The 27,354-nt window shown below is 56.6% G+C and overlaps 2 protein-coding genes and 1 pseudogene across 3 annotated transcripts in view; 2 read left to right on the top strand and 1 right to left on the bottom strand.

Moving 5' to 3' along the window:
* LOC309416428 (E3 ubiquitin-protein ligase RBBP6-like) overlaps positions 1-27,354 on the top strand; it is a 97,448-nt pseudogene that overhangs the window by 26,197 nt on the left and 43,897 nt on the right. The gene's annotated exons all lie outside the window — the stretch shown is intronic.
* LOC309416402 (olfactory receptor 14A16-like) lies at positions 2,674-3,735 on the bottom strand (the record flags this gene model as incomplete). Its single annotated transcript, XM_082015958.1, has 1 exon — positions 2,674-3,735. The coding sequence occupies exon 1, from the start codon at positions 3,658-3,660 to the stop codon at positions 2,674-2,676; it is 987 nt and encodes a 328-aa protein (XP_081872084.1). The 5' UTR covers positions 3,661-3,735.
* LOC309416396 (olfactory receptor 14J1-like) lies at positions 17,891-19,243 on the top strand. Its single transcript, XM_082015952.1, has one exon. The coding sequence runs from the start codon at positions 17,994-17,996 to the stop codon at positions 18,921-18,923; it is 930 nt and encodes a 309-aa protein (XP_081872078.1). The 5' UTR covers positions 17,891-17,993; the 3' UTR covers positions 18,924-19,243.

Here is a 27,354-nt window from a genome sequence, read left to right as displayed (position 1 = left end):
ACAAGGGAGCAGAACAGAGCTGGCAGATCTTTACGGACGCTTTCCACAGAGCGCAAGAGCTCTCGATGCCCAGGTGTAAGAAATCAGGAGAGGAAGGCAAGAGGCCGGAATGGCTGAGTGGAGACCTGCTGGGCAAACCACAGGGCAAGCAGGAACTGCACAGGCAGTGGAGGCAGGGACAGGGATCCTGGGATGAGTCCGGGGACGCTGCCCGGTTCTGTAGGATGGGGTCAGGAGGGCCAAGGCGTGGCTGGAGCTGAGCTTGGCAAGGGATGCAAAGAATAATAAGAAGGGCTTCTACAGGTATGTCAGCCAGAAAAGGAAGGTCACAGAAAGCGTACCTGCCTTGGTCAGCAAGACTGGCAAACTGGCAACAACGGATGAGGAGAAGGCTGAGGTACTCAACAACATCTTTGCCTCGGTCTTCACTGGAAGTGTCTCTTCATACATCCCTGGAGTGGATGGACTGCAAGACGGGGATGGGGGAGCAAAGTCCCTCCCACTGCAAGGGGTGATCAAGTTTGAGACCACCTGAGGAACCTGAATGTGCTCAAGTCTATGAGACCTGAGGAGATGCATCCCAGAGTCCTGAGGGAATTGGCTGATGTAGTTGCCAAGACACTCTCCATGATATTTGAAAAGTCCTGGCACCCAGGCGAAGTCCCTGGAGACTGGAAAAAGGGAAACATTACACCCGTTTTTAAAAAAGGAAGCAAGGAGGACGCTGGGAACTAGTGACCTGTCAGCCTCCCCGCTGTGCCTGGGAAGATCATGGAACAGATCATCCTAGAAGCTATGCTAAGGCACATGGGGGACAGAGAGGTGATTCGAGACAGGCAACATGTCTTCACCAAGGCCAAGTCCTGCCTGACCAACCTAGTGGCCTTCTATGATGGAGTAACCACATCAGTGGACAAGGGAAGACCTACTGCTGTCATCTATATGGACTTCTATAAGGCCTTGGACATGGTCCCCCACAACATTCCTCTCTCTAAAGTGGAGAGAGATGGGTTTGTTGGGTGGACTGTTGGGTAGATGAGGAATTATTCGGATGGTCGCATGCAGAGGGTAGTGGTCAACAGCTCAAAGTCCACATGGAGATCAGTGATGAGCAGTGTCCCTCAGGGACCAGTACTCTTTAATAGCTTCATCAATGACATAAGCAGCGGCATCGAGTGCACCCTCATCAGTTTTGCAGAGGACACCAAGCTGAGCGGTGTGGTTGACAAGCCTGAGGGATGGGATGCCATCCAGAGGGACCTGGACATGCTTGAGGAATGGGCCCATGTGAACCTCATGAGGCTCAACAAGGCCAAGTGCAGGGTCCTGCATCTGGGTCGGGGCAACCCCCAGTATTGAAACAGGCTGAGAGATGAAGGGATGGAGAGCAGCCCTGCTGAGAAGGACTTGGGGTTACTGGTGGACGGAAAGCTGGACATGAGCCAGCACTGTGCGCTCGCAGCCCAAAGGCCAAGCGTATCCTGGGTTGTATCCAAAGCAGCGTGGCCAGCAGGTCGAGGGAGGGGATTCTGCCCCTCTGCTCCGCTCTGGTGAGACTCCACCTGGAGCACTGTGTCCAACTCTGGAGCCCTCAGCACTGGAAAGGCTTGGAGCTGTTGGAGTGGGTCCAGAGGAGGCCGCAGCAATGCTCCGAGGGCTAGACCAGCTCTGCTGTGAGGACAGGCTGGCAGAGCTGGGGTTGCTCAGCCTGGAGAAGAGAAGGCTCCAGGAGAAATTATTGCAGCCCTTCAGGACTTTAAGCGGGCTTCTAAGAAAGATGGAGAGAGACTTTTTAGCAGGGCCTGTAGTGACAGAGCAAGGGGTAACGGTTTTAAACTAAAAGAGGGTAGATTTAGACTAGATAGAAGGAAGAAATGAGGTGGTGAAACACGGGAACAGGTGTCCCAGAGAGGTGGTAGACGCCCCATCCCTGAGGACATTCCAGGTCAAGTTGGATGGGGCTCTAAGCAACCTGCTCTGGTTGAAGATGTCCCTGATCACTGCAGGGGCGTTGGACTAGACAACCTGAGAAGGTCCCTTCCAACCCAAAGATTCTACGATTCGGTGATTCCCAGAGCCAAGCAGCTGAGCTTGAGCCATCACTGCATGGTCTTGGCAAAGCCAACAGCCTCCTGGGCTGCATTAGGAAAAGCATTGCTGGCCGATGCAGGGAGGTGACCCTTCCCCTCTACTTGGCACTGGTGAGGTGACATCTGGAGTGCTGTGTCCGGTGCTCAGCTCCCCAGTGCAATCAAGGAAACTTGTTGACCCATGCACCATCTCCACTACCACTGGGCACCAAGAAGAGAGCCTTTAAAACCAGAACTTTTGCTCCCATGGGACCCAGTGGTGCCATGAGCTTAACCCGCAACACAAGGAGAACAGATCCTTTAAAAGACCAGTTCCTTAGACATTTTATTGGCAGCACCTTTGGAGGAAGAGCCCAGCCTTCAGGCACTGCAGCTGGGAGATCCCCTTTGATTGAAGAGCTGCTATCGGACAGGCCACACCTGACACAGTGTTGTGCGAGGGTCAGACACAACTGGATCACACCTCAATCCAAGGAACATAAGCCCAGAAACATTTCTACAAGGAGGATTATCACAAGGGAAAAAAAGTAGACTCCTGGCCTAAGAGAAACTCTGGGAAATGTGGAGAGGAGACGGGCTATTGTCAGGGAAACAGTGTCCATTGGGTGAGTTTCCTGAGGGCATCCTTGAGCTCCTGGTTCCTCATGCTGTAGATGAGGGGGTTCACTGCTGGAGGCACCACCGAATACAGAACTGCCATCACCAGGTCCAGAGCTGGGTAGGAGATGGAGGGGGGCTTCAGGTAGGCAAAGATGCCAGTGCTGACAAAGAGACAGACCACGGCCAGGTGAGGGAGGCAGGTGGAAAAGGCTTTGTGCCGTCCCTGCTGAGAGGGGATCCTCAGCACCGCCATGAAGATCTGCACATAGGACACAACGATGAAAACAAAACAGACAAATAGTAAACAGGCACTGGCCAGGAGAAACCCAACTTCCCTGAGGTAGGCATCTGAGCAGGAGAGCTTGAGAATCTGGGGGATTTCACAGAAGAACTGACCCAGGGCATTGCCTTGGCAGAAGGGTAGTGAAAATGTGCTGGCCGTGTGCCCCACAGCATGGAGAAACCCACTGCCCCAGGCAGCTGCTGCCATGTGGGCACAAGCTCTGCTGCCCAGGAGGGTCCCGTAGTGCAGGGGTTTGCAGATGGCAACGTAGCGGTCGTAGGCCATGACGGTGAGAAGAAAATACTCAGCTGACATCAAGAAGATAAAAAAAAAGACCTGTGCAGCACACCCTGGGTAGGAGATGGCCCTGGTGTCCCAGAGGGAGTTGGCCATGGCTTTGGGGACAGTGGTGGAGATGGAGCCCAGGTCGAGGAGGGAGAGGTTGAGCAGGAAGAAGTACATGGGGGTGTGGAGGCGGTGGTCGCAGGCTATGGCGGTGATGACGAGGCCGTTGCCCAGGAGGGCAGCCAGGTAGATGCCCAGGAAGAGCCCGAAGTGCAAGAGCTGCAGCTCCTGCGTCTCTGCGAATGCCAGGAGGAGGAACTGGGTGATGGAGCTGCCGTTGGACATGTGCTTCCTCTGGGCATGGGAGCCTGTCCAAGGAGGAAAACGCATCACTAAAGACATATTTATCTGAGCAAAATCTGTGCTGTTTCTCACAGAAACCTCCAAGACTGACTGTCCCCTTTCGGGAAGACCTTTGGCCGGTGCCTTTCATGAGCTGTAGTTGGTGCTGGCCGAGGATGCCCCAAGGAGCAGGACGCTCTGCTGTGGGCTCTGGAGGACTCAGTCCTGCCCTGTGTCCGTAGGTCAGGAGGAACACGGGGTGATCTCAGATTAAATTCACTTTTGATATCAAAGAGCTTTGCAGCTTTGTTGCTCCCAATTCACCTGGTGGCAGAGCAGAGCTGTGGGGATTTTGTTTTGTTTGTTCTGTTCTTGTCCCCCCACACCCGAGGGCAGGAGTGCTTTTAAGGCAGAAATCTTTGTCGTTCCTGCTGCGCTCCAAGTGAAACCTTGGCCGGCAAAGGGACTGTCCCTTCGAGCAGCGTGAGGACAGCCGGTCTGTCCGTCAGCCCCGGGCTCAGCTGCCCGGTGCCGGCACCTTTCTGAGCTGGAGGACTATCACACTGCGCTGTTCCCCAAAAGAACCCAGACACTGCTGAGAGCAGAGGAACCCAGTTCCACCTGCAGCTCTCCCAGCCGCTCAGCCCATCTCGTGGTGCCTGAGGAGGATCTCAGCTCTCCCCGCCCAGCCAGGGACACAGAGGGTCCTTGCAGCTGCCCACATTCCGCCCTCCCGCAGGATTTCCTTGGCCTCAGCCCGCGGTGGCTTCTCTCTCGGGCACCTGGGAAACACAGGCTTGCCATGGGCGAGTTGTGCCCTTCTGGAGGGCAGCCTGCAGCCCAGCAGGACCCCCCGGGAAAGAGTCAACTGTCCCAAAGCTGGGGTGTTGTCAAGGGAGGGTCAGGTCTTTTCCAGCCCCACGCACTGGAGTGCCCAGAGCCCCAAAGTGTGGGAGGGGGGTTGGTTGCTTTTCCTCCATGGAAGAAGCTGCAGGAGAGGACCCAGAGCGCTGGTGTCTCTGCTGAACCCGACTCCTCACCCCCGGTTTCTTGGTGAGGCTGCTGGGAAGGCAACTGATGGCCAAGTGCTTGTGAGGCTGAGGGTGCGGAGCAACGGTGTGAGGGAGGGGAGAGCGGGGGGTTGCTCTGGGGAAGGAGCCGGCACTGCAGGGGATGGCAGGAGGTGCCCGAACCCCCCTCCCACCACATTTCTGGGACCTCCTCCCTCTCCTGCTCGGACAATGTCTCTGCTGCCGGGCGCTGTCTGTGCTGGGAACCACTTCCCTGTGCCCGAGCCTCCTCCCTGTCAGTGCTCACAGACAGAGAGCCCCATCCCACCCACGGGGTGCCCGGCTCTGCCCTGCAAACACCTCCTGGAGCTGCTCCGGGGGCATCTCTGTCCGTACAGGGGCAAAGGAGCAGCTCACATGACCCCTCAAGAGAACGGGCACCTCCGTGCCTTCTCCAGAGCGGGAAAATAAAGTCCCATCTCCCACTTCCCCCCAGACAACCAAGAGGACCAGTCTCCAAGCACAGACTCCTTCCCTTTCAGGTAATCCCCACTTTTTCCATCCTCTTGTAGTTTCCTGCGAAATAGCCAGGGAGAGATCCCCCGGGGCGCAGGGACCCCCGCAGAAGGACAGCCCTGGGCAGCCCTGGCCGCACACCCAGCTTTGTGTCCCTGTGGTCCTCCACAGGACAAGGACACCGTCGTTCCCTGTCCCACTGACGTGCAGCAGGGAAGCCCTGTGCAGGAGCACGTCCTCCTCTTCTACACTGGGGAAGCCGTGAGTCCTCCTGCAGATGCGACAGCTGTGGGATGTGCCAGCTCGAGGAGATCCCTCCAGAATCACCAAATTCAATGCCCGGCACGCCCAGACTTACCGTACAGAGGGCTGTGAAGAGCTGTCCCCCACACTCAGCTCTCACCACCCTCCCACCCCAGGCTGCCTTTCTCCTCTCTCCCACTCCTCTCCGCTCCCCTCGCTGCCTGCAGGCAGTGCCCCCAGCCCTGCTGCGCTGGGCAGAGGAGCTGCTCCTGGGCAGAGCTGTCTCTCTGCAGCGCTGCCCGCTTGCCACCAGCTCCCTCCACCCCAGCAGCCCGGCCCAGCTCCGCAGCAGAGGACCAGCCCACGGCAGCACTTTCTCTGCCCGCGCTGGGCTCCCTCCGGGTGTCCCTGGGGCTGCAGGGAACCTGCTGGGAAACAGGCTGAAGCCATCCCTGGGGTGCCCTCCCTCACCTGGGGAAGGACACTTCTCTCCAGCAGAGTCGCTTCCCCTCTCAGACACAGAGTTCGGCATGAGAACTGTCGTTCCATGTCCCGTCCTTAGGCAGGACCAGCAGAACGTGGCAGGGAGGGGTCTCCTGTCCCCTGCCGAGGGAAGGGACTCGGCTGAGACATTCAGCGAATGCCACCCTGGGGGTGAAGCCCTGGGGCTGGAAGAGGACTCGGCTCCCTCTCGTGCAGACCACAGACCCACAGCAGGGGGGATTCCCCTTGCCTCAGTGCACGTGGGCAGAAAACAGGCGCCTGCCCGTCAGCTCCTCGTCTCGGCTCTCGTGCTAATTAATGGTGACTGAGGGTGTTCGGGTGGGAACACCTGGTGACATCTGAGGTGACACCAGAGCTTTTCCAAGATGTGTGCAGGTGACTGCAAGCTCTAATGGAGCAACGCTGAGAGACGGGCAGCATCTGGGGGGTCACGTTGGAGCCCGGTGGGGAATTCCTTTGGTGGAGGGAAACGAGAGCAGATGTTTACAGTTGGACAACTAAAACCTTCCCTTTTCCTCATGTCCACAGCAGCCTACAGAGGTACTCAGCTGACCAAATGGAGCTAAGTCCCTCTCCTTCGCTTCTCCATCAGCTGTAGTTCCTAGACCTTCATCGACTGTAATGGCCGTTGTCTCATGGACATCCCACACTGCTTAACCTAAGTCAGGGCAGCTGCTCAACGGCCAAGCACAGGCCTGGGGTGCTACGTGAGATGCCAGCGCTCCCCGGCACACCTACAGGCTGCTGTCAGGGACCACACAGGGCCTGCAGGAAAACCACTGCTCTTGCGAGGGGATGCCTGACAGACACCCCGGAGAGCGTTGCAGGCAGGTTCGGTTCCTCTGTGCAAGCCCAGGTGGCATCTCAGGCAGATTTGGTTTCTGTTGGCCAGCCACTGAATCCCACCACTGCGGTGAGGCAAGGGCTGACTCAAGTTCATTCAGCCGATGCACAGCAGCTCGCAGACAGGAAGCCCATCACCCCAGGGTCTCAAATCATTTGGCTACTCCCAAACTCTCCTGGTTCTTCGTTCGAAAACCCTTTGCTCAGCCCCGTGATGGTACAATCAAGGAACAGGTGAATGATTTTCACAGTGTTCCTGGACCTCCACATGTCCAAACACCAGCACATTTTCAGCAGCACCTTGTCTTCCTGGAGATCAGCTTCACCTCCACCACAGGCCTTCAGAAGCTGCAGTCAGGACAAGGAAGTGCAGAAAGGTTTATTTCAGCAAGACAAAGTAGTCCCCAGATGAATGGCCCCAGGTCTTCTTGGGGACTTAATGACCCCGACACTCGCTGGAAGGGGAGCACAGCAGGATGCACACTGTCCCGCTGGTGTCTGGGGTCTCTTGGGACAATTCCTTTGCACGGTGCCAGGACAACAAAGGGGATGCTCACCTGAATCTGGTCCTTGTCAAAGAGGCAGTGCTGGTCAGGGATGTGAAAACTGGCATCAGCCTTGGCTGCAGTGATAATGAAAGAGTGTGAAAAAAATTTAACCTCTTCGGGGGACTTTCAGTGGTAGTCCCATGGGCAGCAGCACCCACGGGCAGCAGAGCTCAGTGCAGCTGGGCTTTTCGGAAAGCATCTAAAAGCACGAGAACTGTCCAGACCGATAAGCAGAAAACCAACGAGACATTTCAGGAGACCAACTTGGCTAAAGAAGGAACCCATCAAGAAGCTCCATATTAAAAAGAAAGCAGCCAAGAGCTGGATGCAGGGACTGCAGGAGGAATTTAGAAATAGGGATGGTTTTAGGGAAGCCAAAGCTTCCCGAGTGGGGACCCTTGCAAGAGGTTCAAGGGCATCAAGAGGAGCTGTTACTGCATCCATAAAGAACTAAAGAAAGCACCAAAGATCATGTGTGGCCACTGCAGGATTTAGTAAGAGCAGGTGTAGATAGATCAGAGATCCTCTCTGTCCTCTTTGCCTTAGGCTCGTCCAGCAAGGTCTACCAAGCCTTTGCGCCTTGAGGCAGGACTCTGGAGGCATCTCCCCTGCTTACCAAGCCCGGTCTCCCCTGAGCGTCTGCCTGCCCTTACTGATATCTCTCCATCCTCGCAGACTGTTCATTGAAATACCAAGTTTGGGTAATTCAGACTCTTTCCGTGTGGCCTATTGTCCCACAGAACTGACCTTGGAGTGACATTGCTTCCTCCTCGTGTCCAATCTCAACCTCCCAAGCTGCAATTTGTGGCATTTTTTCTTTCTCATGCTGTTTCCCAATTTTGAGAAAAGCTCCACCACCTCTGAAACCACCCTCCAAGCCGTCTCAGGCTACTCCTATACTGCCCTGAGCCTCTCCACCACTGGGCCAAAGAAGACCAGGTCTCTGAGCCGCTCTACACAGGGCATCTGCTTAAGGCCCCAAACCTGCCTTGCCAGGTCTCCTCTGGGCACTCTCCAGCTCATCCCAACTCTATCAAAATACAGGGACGAACGCCTGTGGGGGGGTCCCTAGCAGTGCTGTGCCAAGGGGAATAATAACGTTCCTGGTCTGGGTGAACATGCTCATCCTAATGCTGGCCTTGCTCGTGGTGAGCATCAACCACTGGCTCGTATGGTGTCCCTCGTAGCTCCAGGCCCTTCTCCTCAGAGTCACGCTCAGCACGTCAGCTCCCAGCTGGCCCTGATGTAGAGGTTTATTATTCCTCCTGAGGCCAGACTGGCCAGTTCTCCTTGTAAACTTCCAGAGGTTCCTGTTGGCCCAGTCCCTGAGATTCTCAAGGTCCCTCTGGATGGAAGCTCCATTTGGTCAGTTGTTCATATTGGTGTGCGGGTGGCTCACCATGCTAGTGGTGTGGCCTGAGCAGATAACAGCATGAGGAGCTGCAGGCCTCTACAAGACGCAGGTAGGAATTGCCATGAACACAATCTCCAAAACACCAAAGGAGGCCACAAAGCGCTGCCGCCTCATTGTGAGGGTAGGGAGACATTGGAACAGGTTGCCCAAAGAAGTTGTGGATGCCCCATCCACAATGGGGATTTTCCTTGGCAGTAGGACCCGAGGAAATGGAAGGAGGCTGCATCAGGGGTTGCCCAAAGAAGTTGTGGATGCCCCATCCACAATGGGGATTTTCCTTGGCAGTAGGACCCGAGGAAATGGAAGGAGGCTGCATCAGGGGAAGTTCACACTGGCCATCGGGAAAAGGTTCTTCACTGAGAGGCTGGTCGGTCACTGGAACAGGCCCCCCAGAGAAGTGGTCACGGCACCAAGCCTGTCAGAGTTCAAGGAGCGTCTGGATGATGCTTTTAGTCATCTGGTTTAGTTTTAGGTAGTCCTGCCAGGAGCAGGGAGTTGGCACGATGATCCTTATGGGTGCCCTCCAGCCCAAGGTATTCGATGATTCTGTGACTTGGGGTGTTGTTGAAAGGCATTTGAAGGACAATGTCATCACCAGGAACAGTCAACACGGGTTCACAAAGGGAACGTCCTGTTGAACCTATTTGAGATATCCTATGATTCGAGGATTTTTTCCTTCAGATTCCTCTCAGCTTGCCAGCTGCTGCTTTGAGCTTCAGGGAGTTAAAAGCTTTCCTGTCTTTCAACAGTCTAAGTGTCTCCTTAGACAACTCTTTCATTATGTCCACATCTCTCTTCTCGTACGTACCTAAATCATTTCTCAGGAGATTACCCCTTGTAGACAGGTGACCTCCTGAGAGGCAGCTTGTACGTAGCACGTCGTTACAGAGTGTGTTGCATTGTTTATGAGAACTGATCACGCTTACTCTTCTGCCCTTACACATAGGAGCAATTCCTCCGTGCCTGTGTGCAGCCAGTTCTCTAAGGAGGGCGGGGGGAGATGGTGCCATGGAGCTGTCACATCCAGCTGCAGAGATGAGTGGAGAAGTCTGGTGCAAGGGACGGTGATGTGGCCGATGTCAGAAATGGTGAGGGGGGAGCGGTGAGGAGCAAAGGTGTCCATACAGTGTCAGGTCTTAGGGGACTGCTTCTCCCAGCTGTCCAGCCCTCCTGAGGGGACACCCTGGGTCAATACCACTGGCAGAATGCTTCTATCACCTCTTCTTCAGACTGAAAAGTAATTGAAAATATCCTTTAAAATACAAAGTAATTTTTACTAGATGCACTTTGAAATCTTCTTCCTTGGCTGCACTATGAAACCTCTCCAATTAGCTGCACAAGTCTTGAAGACTTGAAGAAAATTACAGGAAGAGCCATGGCTTCTTAGGGCTTTCTGTGTTTTAATGAGCCCCATGGTGTGTTTGGTGCTGAGCCCATGATCCTCAGGTACTGAGAGAAGAGTGAAGAAAGTGCTCAAGAAGTCCGAAACTCCACTCAGAGTACCTTGAAGTATTAATTGGCCCCACTGAGGGCCATCACTGACAACGTCTCCCCAGGGACTCGTTAGAGCAGATGGCTGGAGGCCATGAGGGCAGGTAGGCAAAGGCCCTGTGCAGGCGGCTGTTGTGCTGAGGAAACCCTCGGTCTGTTTTACGAAGCAGAAGGGCCAAGCCCTGACCCCCAGGCCCTGGGACCACAGATCCTGTCCCTCAGGCGTGGCTCGGGGCTCTTCCTGGGGGCGGTGGATGTGAGGGTGAGCAGTGCCAAGTGTAGGAGAATTCTATGACCCCTCCTGGTGTCCCCATGCTGGGGAAAAAATGTCCAGAGCCTCCAAAGAGGGTTTCCTCTGGTAGGCCTCCGTGGTGCAGGCAGTGGCCATGGCCAAGGGGACGAAGCCCTCCGTCTGATGAGCCTTTTAGTCTATGCAGAGCCCTTGGCCACCTCCATCGCAGGCTGTCCTGCACTGTCCCGTGCCTGCAGCTCTTTCCCTTCCGGCTGCAGACAACCATCTTGCTTTCCCACCTGGCTCTCAGCCCAGCATTTCTGTACCTTCAGGGATGTCTCTCTGGTCTCGCTGGCCATTCCTTGAAACACAAAGCCATGGGCTGATCCAGATGCCCTCTGGGTGCCCTCTTGCACCACAAGGCTGCCCTTTGATTGTGGTTTCTTCTGCCTCACCTCCAGTCTGAACCTTCCAAGCTGCACTTTTTGGAGTTCTCTTTCTCTTCCCACTACCAAGAAAAGCTCCACCACCTCTGAGAGCACCCTTCAAGATGTTGTAGGCTACTTCTGTAGTGCCCCAAGCCTCCACTTCCCCAGGCTAAAGCAGCCCAGGTCCCTCAGCCTCTCCACACAGGCCCCAAACCCCATCCTGGGCAGATCTCCTCTAGAACCTCTTCCGTTCCTCCCCATTCCTCCAGACTGGGGAGCCCCACATAGGTGACACATGAGCCCAGATCTGGCCACACCGGAGCTGAGTCGAGGGGGATGAGAACCCCCTTGTCTGGGTGGCCACGCTCCTCCTCATGCAGCCCTGTAGGCAGTTGGCCTTATTAACTTTGAGCATGCGCCACTCACTCATATGGTACCCCTCGTAACGCCCAGGCCCTTCTCTCCTCAGGGTCACTCCTCAGCTGTTCAGGTCACAGCCTGCCCTCATGTTTGGGGTTCCTCTACCCCCAGAAAAGGACTCACAACTTCTCCTTGTAAAATTTCATGAGGATTCTACTGCCAAATCCGAGAGTTCTCAAGGTCTCCCCCAGGGATGAAGCTCTGTTTTGAGACCTTTTAGTGTGTTCGTACAGGTGGCCCACCAAATCTGTTGACAGGATGTGCCTCTAACAAGATAGCAGCACCAGGACTTGCAGGACACTACGCATAAGGGAAGGAAGCACTGGTTCGATGATATTGCTGACCAAGGTACACATTCCGATGGTGACTCGCTCAGAAGCGCCAAAGGAAGGTACAAAGGAAGCCAAAGTAGGGCCAGGCAAGAAAGGGGAAACAGAGGTGGGCTCTTTGCACGGGAGGGTCCAAGGATGGCCAAGGGGAAGAAATTGTGAGCAGGAAAAGAGGGAAAAAGGAAAGAAAACGTGAAGTGAAGGAAATGCTCAGGACTGCCCGGGGGGAGCTGCCAAGCAGCCCTGCATCTGAGCAACAATGCCTGCAGTGGGACAAGAAGTTCACAGGTCGTCTGACCCAACTTCTTTGTGGCTGACTTCAGTGGTCACTGGGAACCCGAGTGCTTTGCTTCCCGTCACGAAGAGAAGACCTGTTGTGGATGGAAATGCAGAATCCTTCATGCCGAAAGGGACCTCAGGATGTGTCTAGGCCATCCTCCTGCTCTCAGCAGGGTCAGCTATGGGGTCAGAGCAGGTTGCTCAGGGGCTTGTTCATTTAGGGCTCAAAAAGCTGCAGGGATGGAGAGGACATGAGCTCTCTGCAAATCTGCTTCAGTGCTTGACTGTCTTGATGGGGCAAAAGTTTCTCCTCCCTTGTTTCAGCTGATGCCCATTGGCCCTCCTTCTCCCATCATGCATGACAGTGCAGAACCTGGCTCCATGTTCTTGCTGATACCCAAGAAGGAACGGGAAGGCTGTGATTAGGTCTCCCCAAAGCCTTCTCTTCTCCTGCCTTTGCACCTTTGCAGCAAAGACAGACAACGTCATCCTGGGCTGCCTTCGGAAGAGCGCTGCCAAAGCGTTGGTGGAGGTCCTCTGTCCTGTCTCCCCAGCACTGCTACACTTTGTCTTGCTGACTTGGCTCAGCGTTTTCTGCTATACCAACACACTGGCACTGCAGCCAAAGCGGCCCTCCACATCCTCCACCAGTCCTGACTTGTCATCTTGCGAAAAACCTATCCAGGAGGGCATTCTCATCATGTCAGGTCAGGGATCACCTCCCCCTTCCCTGTAACTGAGGCCTTCTAGCAGAGGGCCGTGGTCTTCAAAGTCCCCCATGATTACCAGGGTCTAAATCTGTGTGCCTTCCCCCAGCTGCCCAGAGGACAACTCGTAACCTTCCCAGTCTTCCTCAGGCACTTCAGCGATCCTGACCAAGAAACCATTGTGCCTCCAGGAGTTAGGGATCCATGTAAGAGTGTTCCTGAGTAAAGCCAGGCCTGAGCTGTGCTGTGCCCTATGTACAGCTTGGCCTGCAGGCTGTGTTCTGCAGATCATATTCCTGGGCTGCAGAAGGAAGTCGATGGCAATGAGCAGTCTGCAGGAAGCTCCCACCTGGTAACCGTAGGCCAACTGCACTGTCCTTACCTTTGCCTAAAACTGCCACAACCAATCCACACGGGAGCATCCTCTTCTGGGGGCAGTAGAAATGACGGCACGAATTTCGTCCCTTCTAAGAAAACACTGAACGTGATCACAGGAGCAAAAGGTTCACAATTTTCTACACATTGAAATACCTTGCTGTGAACAGGAGTTTGCGTTGTGCTTTCAGACAAACCCCTGAGCATGATTGTCCTGTTTAGGAGATAAGTACTGGAGGAATATTTCATGGGTTTTTTTACTAGCACAAACATGATGACTTTTTGCTTAATATCCTCATGAGAATGTGGCTGTTAATTCACTTTGTGGCATGACTGTTTTATTTCACAAGTGACGTATCTGGAGACATGAGTGTAGAAATACTGTCATTGCTTCTGTTTGGATGCTCTGCAAAGAAAGCTTTCGGGCGCTGTCACCACATCAGTCGGCACCTTCTAACCATTGCTGTTGTGTTCTGGAGAACACAGAACTTTGGTAAAGGCTAGTCCCCAGGGAAAGACTAGTTTAATTTATTCTTGTAGAAGGGGATAACCCTTCCACAGATGGGATCTGCAAGACTCGCTGCATGAGCTGACCAGGCAGAACAACCTCACTATGATCTTCCAAGGCACACGCCGGCTGCTGGCCTTTCAGCTTCTCGGATCAGCACCCACACCGTGTGCGCACTGCCGTCCCAGCAGGTACTCGTGTGGAGAGGACGTGGCCACCCCTACCCAAGCCCTCTTCCCGGGTGGGCCTCGCAGGTCCTCGGGGAAAGGGAGTCCCACAACCAACTTGCCCACCAGCTGCCTCTGCTGGCCTGTCAGAGACACTGGCAGCTGTGAGCCTCACAGCACATGTCCCAGCCCTGACTCAAGGGCTGACCCCCAGCTGCTTCCGAAAGAAGGGACCTCACCGTCCCCTTCCCAGCCACGTTCCTGCCGCTGGCCTCTCAACTCCAGAGACAGAAGTGACCTCACAGCCACGTGCCTTCTGCTGTGCCATGAGAGCCTGCGGCACAGCCGACCTCACCATCGCCCTCCCACCCATCTCCTCCCTGTGGCCTAAGAGCTGCTCAGACGCGGGTAACCTCACGTTCCTCTTCAACGCCGCAGCAGCGCCCTGGGACCTCACGATCCCTGCCCTGCCCCCAAGGGGCCAAACAGCTGGAGTTAGGGCTAGGAGAGGGGACCGAGGTGAGGGGGTAGAGCATGGGAAGGAGGGCTTTGGGGGGTGGGTGTTCAGCTTACAATTAGACATTAGAGCTCGCCGTTCTCTGTTGGGGTCAGGCAAAGTTTTCTGTGGTAGTTTTGGTGTTGTGCTGCCTGGTCAGTGTTAGCGAACGGGCTTGCACTGTGGGGTGGGTGTTGTTTAGGGCGGCAGCGAGGGCTCGGGTGAAGGCCAACATTTCAACGCTCGGCGTATGGGCAAAGGATTACGGTGGTCAACAGGGTAAGAGTATGGGTAAGGGGTTGTGTGTTTGGGCTTCGGTTTAGTGGCAAATACTGAGGTGGGGGATTGGAGTAGTGGATTCGTTCCAGGTTGAGGGGTGGCCTTTAGTGCAAGAAAACACTCAGGGGAAGGAAGGGGAAGGGGCAGCACTTGTGGTTCTGGCCTCTGTCTCCCCAAGTAACCCTTAGGCAGGACACAGCCCTGCTTTCCTGGGAATGGCTGAACTCCCGCCTGCCAGGGGGAAGTACTGAATTCATTCCTCGTTTGCTTGGCTTGCACGTGCAGCTTTGCTTCACTCGTTCAACTGTCTTTATCTCAACCCACGAGCTTCTTCACTTTTGCCATCCTTCTGCCCTTCTCTCCCCCATCTGGCTGTTGGGGGGGGCGGGTGAGCAAGGACTGGGTGGGGGCTTAGGTGCTGGCTGGGTTTTATCTCCCACTCCTCTTAATCCTTTCCCCATTGGCCATGCTGTTCTTATTTTGTACCTTCCTTTGGTGTTTCTGAGATGGTTGTTGGGGTATTTTCTACCCTGGGCAGCAAATCCATGAAATAAGTGCCCCCTTTCATTTCCTGTAGTGTCGTGCAATTGCTCCATTGCTGTCTTGAGAGAGGCTCAGGCATCTGCCCACATACCGAACCATCTCAGCCTGTGCCTTTCGGTGCTGCCCACGGAGACGGGATTCAGCTGAGGCTGAGGGGGAGAATTCCATCTTTGGCACCAGGAATGTCACCGTTATTAATATCCTGTCTTCCCAAAGGCTGAACAAGTGATGGTGTGGTGGTGCATTCCGCCCTGCCCTTGCTCCTGAAACTCTCATCAAGCATTGGCCTTGGTGCAATGAGTTTGGCAGTTAAGAGCCCCGTGAATTAGGTTCAGCATCGTAGGGGTGTCTGTGACAAACCTGCCGTGACTGTCAATGGAGATCTGGTAAATACAGCTGATGGAGAAGGGCGAGAGACTTAGCTCTCCCGATGGCAATGACTCCAGCTGCTCAGAGGAGTACCTCCACAGGCTGCCCTGGACACACGGAGCAGGAACAGGCTTCACTGTCCTAAGCGTGACCATCCGCTGTCACTTCAGCTGGCCAAATACATGCCCCAGCAGCCTCCAAAATGACGACCCCAGACGCTGCCCTGTCCCTCTGAATTGCTCCATCAGAGCTTACAGTGACCTGCACATGTCTTGGGCCACCTCTGGCACCTCCAGTGTCCCCTGTGGTTTGCATGGGTACAGGAGGTACAGGAGGTTCCTCCCTTTGCCTGACTGGGTGTCCTGTCTCACGGTGGGACAAGAAGAGGTGATCTTTGACCTGACTCTGTCTCTGAGAGGGGAATGACGCTGCTGGAGAGAAGTGTCCCTCCCCAGGTGAGGGAGGGCACCCCAGGGATGGCTTCAGCCTGTTTCCCAGCAGGTTCCCCTGCAGCCCCAGGGACACCCGGAGGGAGCCCAGCGCGGGCAGAGAAAGTGCTGCCGTGGGCTGGTCCTCTGCTGCGGAGCTGGGCCGGGCTGCTGGGGTGGAGGGAGCTGGTGGCAAGCGGGCAGCGCTGCAGAGAGACAGCTCTGCCCAGGAGCAGCTCCTCTGCCCAGCGCAGCAGGGCTGGGGGCACTGCCTGCAGGCAGCGAGGGGAGCGGAGAGGAGTGGGAGAGAGGAGAAAGGCAGCCTGGGGTGGGAGGAGAGGTGACAGCTCACTGGGGCAGGAATCCTCACAGCCCTTGGACACGGTAAGTCTCTGGCTGCAGGGCAGTGCAGAGGAGTTCCTGGAAGTGTCTCCTGGGCCTGGCACACCCACAGCTGACAGGACCTGTCAGGACAGCTCTCCTGGCTTTTCTCTGGTGCGGAGGAGGAGGAGGAGGACGTGCTGCAGAGCAGGGCTGTGTGCCGGGGCAGGGGCTCTGCCACCCGGCAGGGTCAGGTCTCAGCCTGCCCAGGGAGCTCCCCAGAGCTGTGCAGGGGAAGCGGTGGGTGGCAGGAGCCACCCCCCGCAGGGCAGGGCATGGTCCTTCTGCTGTCGAGAGAGCGCTGCGAGGGTCGGAGAGTCTCACAGCTTCCCTTCTGCTTCATGGCATTTCCAAGGGCACTTCTCGGGAAGACATCAGCTCAGCAGCAGCTTCCCCTTCCCAGCCACATCAGGCGTCCTGCGGTCTGGTCTTCAGCCCTGTGCAGGCAGAGACGGCCCTGGGCAGTGCCCTGCCCCGGGAGGTGTTTGCGGGCAGAGGTGAGCACAGGGCAAGCGGGATGGGATTTGTGAGCACTGACGGGCAGCTGAGCAGGGGACGGGGAGATGCTCCAGGCAGGAAGAGCTCCCAGCAGCAGAGACACGGGCAGGGAGGGAGGGAGCTGCTGCCAGAAACGCTGGGGAGGGGGATGTGGGCACCTCCCTGCCGTCCCTTGGGCGCAGACACCTTCCCCTGAGCGACTCCTCCCTGGTCTCCTTTCCCAGCCTAAGCAGAGCCTCTGCCCCCCAGCCCGGGGGTCCCGGGCATGCCCTGCCGCTGCAGCAGCCACAGCCAGAGAAGGACAAAGCCCCGATTCCCATCGGATTTGCACATCCCTCCTCCCTTGGTGTTTCACTGCCATCCCCTCCTGCCTGTTCTGCCCGTGTTCTCAGCCTTGGGTTTGCAGGGTCAGAGCGGGGCACGGGGGTCGGGGTGGCAGGGTCAGCTCCTGTTCAGACACCGACCCTTGGGGCCCTGGTGTACAGACGTGTCTGTGCGAGCAAGTCTCCTCTAGACAACGGTGGAACATTCAGCTCCTTCCCCGGGTGCCTGCTGGGCTGCAGGGTGCCCTCCAGAAGGGCTCAGCTCTCCCACGCTGTCTCTGGGCTACCCGGGATCCCCATGGAGAAGACACCGCGGTGCTACGGCTGTGGAAGTGCTGCTGGGCAGCTGCACAGCTGATCTCTCCATGTCCCCATCTGGGAGGGGAGAGATACAATCCTCCTCAGGCAGCTTGAGAAAAGGCGAGGGGTCTGCCCATCTGCTCGTTGAACCTGGATCCCTCTGCTCCCAGCGGTTTCTCGTTAGGGGAACACCCGAGTGTGATCATCCCCCAGCTCCAGGCTGCCAGCACAGCACAGCTGAGCACAGGGCAGACGGGCAGAGCAGCTCTCCTCTCTCTGCACTACGGCACCGTCCCTTTGCCGCTCAGGACCCACAAGATTTCACATGGAGGGCATTGGAAACGTCAGGGATTTCAACCACCCAAAAGCCCTCCTAAATGTGGCAAGAGAAACTAGAACCAACCAGACAGAACCAAATCCCCTCAGCTCCGCTCTGCAGTTGGGCGAATGGAAAATGCCGAGAAGCGGTTTGATATATCACAAGTACGTTTCACTGGAGGTCACCTGCGTCCCTAGTTCCGTCTTGCTGCACAGCAAGAAGGGCTCCTCAGGAGCCCATTGCAGAGCCCGTGCTCCCAATGGCCCCCTCAGGCAGCAAAACCAGGAGCTGCAGTGAGGCAGCGGCAGAGAGGTCTTCCTGAAAAGAGAGAGCCTGAATGTGGGGGTGCAAGGAGACATGGAAGAGGTTTTGCTCAGAGAAGTCTGGCCTAACTCAGCACTGCCTTTTCCTGCTCCACAGATAAGCATCCCAAGGGGAAGCACATGTCCAACGGCAGCTCCATCACCCACTTCCTCCTCCTGGCATTCGCAGAGACGCGGGAGCTGCAGCTCTTGCACTTCGGGCTCTTCCTGGGCATCTACCTGGCTGCCCTCCTGGGCAACGGCCTCGTCATCACCGCCATAGCCTGCGACCACCGCCTCCACACCCCCATGTACTTCTTCCTGCTCAACCTCTCCCTCCTCGACCTGGGCTGCATCTCCACCACTGTCCCCAAAGCCATGGCCAACTCCCTCTGGGACACCAGGGCCATCTCCTACCCAGGGTGTGCTGCACAGGTCTTTCTGTTTGCCTTTTTGATGTCGGCAGAGTTTTATCTTCTCACCATCATGGCCTACGACCGCTACGTTGCCATCTGCAAACCCCTGCACTACGGGACCCTCCTGGGCAGCAGAGCTTGTGCCCACATGGCAGCAGCTGCCTGGGGCAGTGGGTTTCTCAATGCTGTGGGGCACACAGCCAGCACATTTTCACTACCCCTCTGCCAAGGCAATGCTATGGACCAGTTCTTCTGTGAAATCCCCCCGATCCTCAAGCTCTCCTGCTCAGATGCCTACCTCAGGGAAGTTGGGCTGATTGTGGTCAGTGCCTATTTAGTATTTGTCTGTTTTGTTTTCATCCTGCTGTCCTACGTGCAGATCTTCAGGGCGGTGCTGAAGATCCCCTCTGAGCAGGGACGGCACAAAGCCTTTTCCACGTGCCTCCCTCACCTGGCCGTGGTCTGTCTCTTTGTCAGCACTGCCATCTTTGCCTACCTGAAGCCCCCCTCCATCTCCTCCCCAGCTCTGGACCTGGTGATGGCAGTTCTGTACTCGGTGGTGCCTCCAGCAGTGAACCCCCTCATCTACAGCATGAGGAACCAGGAGCTCAAGGATGCCCTCAGGAAACTCACCCAATGGACGCTGTTTCCCTGACAATAGCCCGTCTCCTCTCCACATTTCCCAGAGTTTCTCTTAGGCCAGGAGTCTACTTTTTTTCCCTTGTGATAATCCTACTTGTAGAAATGTTTCTGGGCTTATGTTCCTTGGATTGAGGTGTGATCCAGTTGTGTCTGACCCTCGCACAACACTGTGTCAGGTGTGGCCTGTCCGATAGCAGCTCTTCAATCAAAGGGGATCTCCCAGCTGCAGTGCCTGAAGGCTGGGCTCTTCCTCCAAAGGTGCTGCCAATAAAATGTCTAAGGAACTGGTCTATTAAATGGTCTGTTCTCCCCGTGATGTGAGTTAAGCTCACGGTACCACTGGGTCCCATGGGAGCAAAGGTTCTGGTTTTAAAGGCTCTCGGTGCCCAGTGGTAGTGGAGATGGTGCATGGGTCAACAAGTTTCCTTGATTGCACTGGGGAGCTGAGCACCGGACACAGCACTCCAGATGTCACCTCACCAGTGCCGAGTAGAGGTGAAGGGTCACCTCTCTCCACCTGCCAGCAATGCTTTTCCTAATGCCGCCCAGGAAGCTGTTGGCCTTTACCAAGACCATGCAGTGATAGGTTATGCACAGCTGCTTGTCCTCTGGGAATCATAGAATCCTTGGGTTGGAAAGGACCTTCTCAGGTCATCTAGTCCAATGTCCCTGCAATAAGCAGGGACATCTCCAACTAGAGAAGGTTGCTCAGAGCCCCTTCCAACCTGACAATGAATGTTCCCAGGGCTGGGGCATCTGCCAGCTCTCTGGGTAACCTGTGCCTGTCATTCACCACCCTTACTGTGAAAAATGTCTTCCTCTGTCTAGTCTAAATCTACCCTCTTTTAGTTTAAAACTGTTACCCGTTGCTCTGTTGCTAGAGGCCCTGCTAAAAAGCCTGTCCCCATCTTCCTTAGAAGCCTACTTAAAGTCCTGAAAGGCTCCAATAAGGTCTCCTGGAGCCTTCTCTTCTCCAGGCTGAACAACCCCAACTCTCTCAGCCTGTCCTCACAGCAGAGCTGTTCCAGCCCTCTGATCATCTTTGTTGCCTCCTCCTAACCTGCCCCAACAGGTCCATGTCTTTCCTGTGCTGAGGGCTCCAGAGCTGGATGCAGTGCTCCAGCTGGGGTCTCACCAGAGCGGAGCAGAGGGGCAGAATCCCTTCCCTCGACCTGCTGGCCACGCTACTTTGGATGCAGCCCAGGATACGGTTCGCTTTCCGGGCTACAAGCGCACATTGCCGGCTCATGTCCAGTTTTCTGTCTACCAGTATCCTCAAGTCCTTCTCGGCAGGGATGCTCGCCATCCCTTCATGCCCCAGCCTGTGCTGATACTGGGGGTTGCCCCAACCCAGGTGCAGGACCTTGCACTTGACCTTGTTGAACCTCATGAGGTTCACATGGGCCCATTTCTCCAGCTTGTCCAGGTCCCTCTGGATGGCATCATGTCCCTCAGGCGTGTCAGCTGCACCACTCAGCTTGGTGTCCTCTGCAAACTCACTGAGGACACACTGGATCCCACTGTCTATGTCACTGATGAAGATATTAAAGAGTACTGGTGCCAGTATGGACCCCTGAGGGACACCACTCATCACCAATCTCCATCTCGACATTGTGCCATTGACCACTACCCGCTGGATGTGACCATCCAACCAATTCCTCATCCACCCAACAGTCCAACCATGAAATCCATATCTCTCCATTTTAGAGAGAGGGATGTTGTGGGGGACCATGTCAAAGGCCTTACAGAATCCAGATAGATGACATTGGTAGCTCTTCCCTTGGACAGTCCCCACGCCGGAGAAGTAAGGATAGCCCTGCACTAGCCAGATCACACCAGTGTCCCAGCCCCGCCAACACCTCTGTGAAACCCTCCCCTCCTCTGGCACCGGGATAAGGAACTGCAGCCAGACCGACTCCAGGGACGCCTGGATCAAGAAAGAAGCAGAAGGTTGACAACACCACAGATTTAGCCTCGCTTTGCAAAACAGCCGCCCACGTTGACGGGGGGTGCGTGTGTGTGTGTTAAGTAGCAATTGGTCAAATCAGTTTGGACCTGAACACTGGAAAGGTGTAAGAACCGTGCGTGACACCGCATTCGGGGTGCCCCAGTCTGAACCTGACAGCTCGCGTGCACGAATGCAACAATTCCTCCTGTAACGCTAGACTGGGCGTCCCAGGCTCTCTCCTCAGTGGGCAGGGGCCAGTTGCCAAATTTTTGTGAAAGCTCTCCATCGTGGCCACAGGGTCCTGGCCCCATTCCTTCCCCTTGCACAGGAAATTCACCTGCCCCGAAAAGGCATGGTTGGGTTGGGAAACTGTGGGGATGGGAAACCGTTGGGATAGGAAGCCATCATGGGGCTGAGAAATCATCGCTGGGATGGGAAACGGTGGTGGGGGTGGGAAACCATCATTAAGGACAGGAAATCATCAGCCAGATGGGAAATAACTGAGAGGGGAAGGTGTTGTGCTATGAAAACCAAACCCTCGCGAGGCTGGCTGAAGCAGGTGCTGGTGGAATGTTCGCCATGGGGACGGAGGCTCTTTGCCCCCAACAAACCCCACACTGACCAACCGCCACGGCAGGTACAGCAGCGGCTCCCGCTCCTCGCGGTGCTCCTGCCCCCCAGGTAACCCCCCGCTGGCTCTGCCCGCCGATACCTCACCCCACCACCCCTTTTTGCTTCCCCCAGCAGAGAGCTTCCCTCTGCGGCTGCTGATGGCATCGCAAGTGCCCGGCGTGAGCTTCGCCGTTCCAGCCATGCCGCCACCGGTCACTGCCGGCGTGTCACCCTCTGTCCTGGTGTCCTCTGAGCCTGCCCAGCTCCACCACGTCACCTCAGAGCCGGTGCAGGCCGGCGTCTGGCAGGGGGTGCCAGGGCCCCTGGGGGTCCCGGTGCAGCTGGTGCAGCTCCCCGCCATGGGGCAGCCTCCCTGCGGGGTGCAGCTCCCCCCCATTCCTGCTGCCTGTCTCCCTGCCTACGGCTGGGGACGGCAGCTGGGGACGGGAGCGCTGGTGCCCCACCAGCCTGTGGGGCTGGGGCCTGGGACCGTGCTCCAGGGGCAGCTCCTGTACCCCACAGGCTCCTGCCCGCAGCACATCCCTGCCTGTCCAGACCCCCACCACCCCACAGCTCAGCACTGCAGTCAGGGCCCCCCTGTGCCCCACACCCTGCCCGGCAGTGCCCAGCAGCTGTCGGAGGCCTCCAGCAAAGACGGGGCGGCCACTGAGGACAGTGACCCTGCCGCCAGCCCCCACCAGACCACCCTGGCTCTGCTGACCAGCAGAACCACGACAAAGCCAAAAGGTGAGTTTTGGGGACTGGCAGAGCCTGCAGGTGGGTGGCCAAGCGGAGGAAAGCTTGCACCACCCCGGGTTTGGCTTGGCTTTTTCAGCAGTGGTAACCACCCCAGCGGCCCCAGGGATGCCCACGCATCGGCTTGCTCAGGGGGCAGCCGTATTCGCTGAGGCCTTTCCTGGGCAGGCAGAGGAAGCCAGCATCAACCAGATGCTCACCTGGCTCGACACCGTCCCCAACAGCCTCGACAGCCCCAGCTTTACCGCCTTCCTCTCTGAGCTCCCTGACCTCTCTGAGTACGTGGCAGAGGGCGGCTGCCCCAAGGAGCAAGCGGCAGCGGCAGGGCTGGGAAACAGCGACGACGTGTTCCCGGATGTCCCTGACTTGACTGACCTCCTCAGTGAGCTCCCCGACCTCTTCGAGTACGTGGCAGAGGGGGCTGCCCCAGGAGTCAGTGGTAGTGGGAGGACAGCTAGGACACCGTCCCTGATGTACTTGATTTCCCCAACAGCCTTTGCAGCACCGCCTCCTTCAACCAAGTCCCCAACTTCTTGGAGGACGGGGCAGCGGGCGACTGCCCCAAGGAGCCAGTGGCAGCGGCGGAGCTGGGGTACAGCAAGGACACCATCCCTCATGTCCCCGACTTGACTGACCTCCTCAGTGAGCTCCCCGACATCTTGGAGTATGTTGCAGAGGGTGGCTGCCCCAGGAGCCACTGCTGGTGGTGGGGTGGGGGGACAGCTAGAACACTGTCCCTGATGTCCTTGATTTCCCCAACAGCCTTTGCAGCACCGCAGCCTTCAACCAAGTTCCCAGCTTCTTGGAGGACAGGGCAGAGGGCAACTACCTTGAGGACCACCTGGTGGCGGCAACGCTGGGGGACACCAATCCCTCCTGGGGGGTCGCAGCCTACCCTTTGCAGGACCCCAAGGGGAAGCAGTGTGAGGTGGCAGAAGACCTCCCCACCGGGCAGCCAGTGAGACCCGTGGAGACTTCCGAGGAGAGCTCTGCAGGCAGTTCTGCGCAGAGTCCTCCAGAGACCGCAGAGGAGACTTCAGAGAACAGGCCTGGGGAGAGTCCCAACAAGGATCCCCTGAAGGGTCCTCCGGAGAGTCCCCTGCTGAGCACCCTGCAGATCCCACTGCCCAGAGCCCTGGCAGGGTTCCCGGCTGCCCCCCAGCATCATCCGCCCCAGACGGGCCAACTGGCGGAGGGGGCATTGCAGATGCAGCCCCGGGTGTGTTCAAGCTCCTTGCTGCTGCCCCCAGGCACCATCTCCTGCCGGGTGGTGCCCAGACGGGGAGAAGAGCACAGCAAGAAGGCCAAGCGCCCCGCGCCAGCCAGTGCCTCCACGATGCCAGAGACCTCCCCGCAGGACAGCATGCCCCCAACGAAAAAGAAGATGGTGGTGCACCAGGTGGCCTAACACTCGAAAACCCTCTGGAGGGGAAGCGGGATGGGGACGGCGTGGCAGCAGGTGGCAGCGGGCAGGAAGAAGCGAGCAGAGAGCTTCCACGGGCAGCAACGTGCCAGCCAAGCGCCCGAGGACCCGGCAGGAGGCCAGCGGGCAAAGGGCCTTTGCGCAGCGGGAGGGGACAGGTTTAATGCAGCCGGCCCACTGAAGCCCTGCCGCACGGAGGCCTTAAACGGCTGGCCCGGGGCTGCGGCCCCACGCCCGGCCCAGGGACCCTCGCCCACCCCGGTCCCCCCAGACCCCCGCACTCTAAGCTACGGCTCCCCACTGCCAGGGGCTGCGCTACGTTCACCGGAACAGGCGACACCGCGCTGCCGGCTGCCGGCGTCAGGGACTCGCCGCGCCCCGCGGCTCCCGGCAGCACCAGGCCGCACGCCCCTGCAGTGCCCCGGGGCAGCCCTGGGAGGCCCCGGGACGGGACGAGGACGCGGAGCGGTGCGGGCAGGCGTAAGGCGGGGCAGGCGCACGCACCGCTCTGGCATGGGGGGAGCCCCTTCTGCCCGCCATGAGGGCGCCGGCCCCGGGCCCGCCCAGCGCCGCTTCCGCCATCACCCCGCGCCCCCACCGGCCCCGCCCCCGCAGAGGAGGCCGCGCCCCCTGCCCGGCAGAGGCTGCAGCCGCGGCGCCACCTGGCGGTTCCTGCGAGGAACCACCGCCCCGGAACCCGCCCCCCCACCGCGGCCTGGTACCAACACCCCTGGAGCCGCCATGTCTACCCCGTCCCGCTGCTGACAGCCCTACAACCAGCATCGCCACCGCAGGCGGTACCGGCGTCCCCAGGAAGAGCCACCTCAACCCGGGGCCAAGGATGCCCCGCACCGACCAGAGGGCACATTTCTCAACGCCATCGAGACATCCCTCCACGGGGGTGAGGAGTGAAGGTCGTGGGGCCGGTGCACCAACCGCCCGATCCAGAGCCCCAAGCCAGCCCCAGCGTGCCCCCCAGGGACCCTGGTCCCCTGCCAGCAGCCCCGAGACCCCAACTCATGGCAAGAAGGAGTCGGCACCGGCAGTGGCACTGAGCAGAAGGCATGCACTGGTGCACGTCCCAAACCCAGGCAGCCCAGCTGGCTGCGCCTGTCCCCCACGGGGGGCCAAACCCCACGCCAGGGGCTGCCAGAGCAGCTGCACATGCCGCCGCACGTGCCGCAGCCTCCCGCCGACTCCCTGCTATCCCTCAGGCCCTGGCGGGGCCTCACCACTGCGCCCATCCCACCGCAGGAGCAGGAGGACTCGGTGCCCATCACAGCCGAGCAGCAGCCCGAGCGGGAGCGCATGACCAGGCTGGCCCAGGAGGGGCGGGAGCGGGCGGCCCTGCAGATGCCACTGGGCCAGCTGCAGTTTTTTGTGCAGAGGGAGGCTGACATGGAGACAGCCAACGAGTACGGCTACCCCTAACCCACTGCTCCAGCATGGTTCCCCGTAGCCCCCAAATGCAGAAAAGAACCAGAGACAGAGACCTGCACCCACCTGCTCCAGCCCCCACCCTCTCCCAGAACCCCATCTCTTCCTTAATTCCAGCCCCCACCCTCTCCCAGAACCCCATTTCTTCCTTAATTCATTACACAAGTTGGGTTTAATTCATTACACAATACTGGAGTTTGTGTTTTCCCTCATGACAAGGATTTCGGTAACAATTCGTTCCAATTTGGGCTCTTGTAGGAGATTAATTTGCTTTATGGTCACCCAAAACAACAGGGAAAACCATTAACTTGAGTAGTCTTGTTCATGCACGTTTTGGAAGCAGGAAGTGATTTTGTTACTGTGAAAACACATAAAAACAGCTGGTAATGCTTTAGTAATTATATGATTTGTGACCATTATTTCAGCAACTGCTGTTATTCTGGACTTGACTGCATAACAGAGAGAAAACACAGACGTACATTACGTATAAAACGCCGTACTGAAAAGATCATTAAGGTTACAGAAACAAAAAAAAATACAACCGTAGCACTTCCTAGCTTATTGAATTTTGATTTTGCAATTTGAAAAATACATTCCCTAACACAGTTTAGATTGGCAATTACTTTGTGGGTTTGAAAAAACTAATCCATTGTATGGCATTTTATGGATACATCCTGGGCTCTAAGCAGAGCTTAGGGCTTTTAGACCCCATATAGACCTCTACCTAAGGGCAGTTACAAAGTGCCTCTGTCTAGTCCTGCTCTCGATGTGGCACAAAAGAGACCACCCCACCGCTCCCATTCCTGGGTTTCTAGCCACATTTTCAGGCAGGGTTTGTATAGGTTCAAGACCGCTTGCCTTGGAAAAGGAAAGGAATGTGAAGAGGCCACTTTAAATCGGCCACTACAGGGACTGTCAAAGCTAACGCCGCTTTCCTTCTGACAGCTTCAGGAACCAATCTGGACATGCCTGTAGTCCATAATCCATCCAGGCAGGCATCCCGACTGCTCACCCGGGCTCCCGTTACAGGCAGCGGAGAATAAAAGCCACCGCCGGGGTGTTGGCAACCGTCCGGCAGACTCCAGATGTGGGGCAGGCAAGGGAAGTCTGGCTGATCCGTTGGCTACGTGTAAACTGAAGCCTACAGTGCAGATCCTTGAAGTGCGGTGAGCTGAACCCCCCACCAGTCCAGGCTGCGACGCAGACGCAGCGGGTTCTATCACCTTCTCACAAATTTATGTGCCTTAAGTCACCTGTACTTGGACACACTGTCACAGAGAGATACACGCACACAGACAGCGTCCTGTATTTTCTGAGACACTCAGCGCCGTTGCCCAACATGTAAAGAGAAACAGTGCAACAGGTACTGAACTGGCCAAAGGAGGGAGCGAGACGTCAGACATCCTGAACGTCGGATTAAGGGCCAACTCTCTCAAGCCAGGGGTGCCTAATGGGAAGGGGAATGTTCCTTTGCCATGCGTTAGATCAGTGCATGGCTTTCCATGCATCGCTAGCACTTTGCTTACCTGGGGATAGAAGATGATTAAGGGAAAAATAAAGCAGGGAATAATCGCCCTCCTGTCATGTCAAATGCCTAGAACTATGTTTCCCACTGGGCTCCACGCTTGGTCTGACAGTGCTAAATTGTGCAGCTAAAACATTAGTAATGTCATCTTATTTCAGGCCAGGCTCCCATTAAGCAGTAGTCTTAAGGCAAACTTCTGCCTGCAAGAACAGACTTTCATCTGTTTTGATGTTTTTAAACAGAAAGCTAGAAAACAGCCCGTGATCCCTTTGCTGCTGCTGCAAAGACGCTACGGTTGACTTTCCTTCAGCCTGCAAGGCTGGCACTCTGTCACAAAAGGCAAATCTCACAGCTTGCTCCACCATTCTTAAATGCTGTGAAAGCTAAAGGTTACTTTCACACTCACCGAAGGATGGACTTCTACGTATCCATGGGCGACTTTACCAGCAATGTGCAAAGGAAAATTAACCAGATGCTGTTATAAAACTGCCTGTTGTGGGGAAACCCACAGAACAAGGAAATCCAGAGAGACAGCATGGTTCTTTCACAACATCCCTCCAGTAAAAACAGCTATTTTACATAGAGAGGAGGGTAACAGGACAATAGATTAGGTTACTCTTTTTTCTACAGTTTCTTGTGTCTATTTTTTGCCCTGTTTTGCCAGTAACTAAAAGAATTGGAAACTTGGTCAGGAAAGTGCCAATTGGTCTTTAACTGTCAATGCTTCTGTTCCCCCATTAAAG

The sequence above is a fragment of the Phaethon aethereus genome (assembly GCF_964289735.1).
Source record: "Phaethon aethereus genome assembly, contig: HAP1_SCAFFOLD_108, whole genome shotgun sequence".
Lineage (NCBI taxonomy): Eukaryota > Metazoa > Chordata > Aves > Phaethontiformes > Phaethontidae > Phaethon > Phaethon aethereus.
Note: the sequence above shows the minus strand (reverse complement) of the source record. Positions and strands in the feature narration are given on the sequence as shown.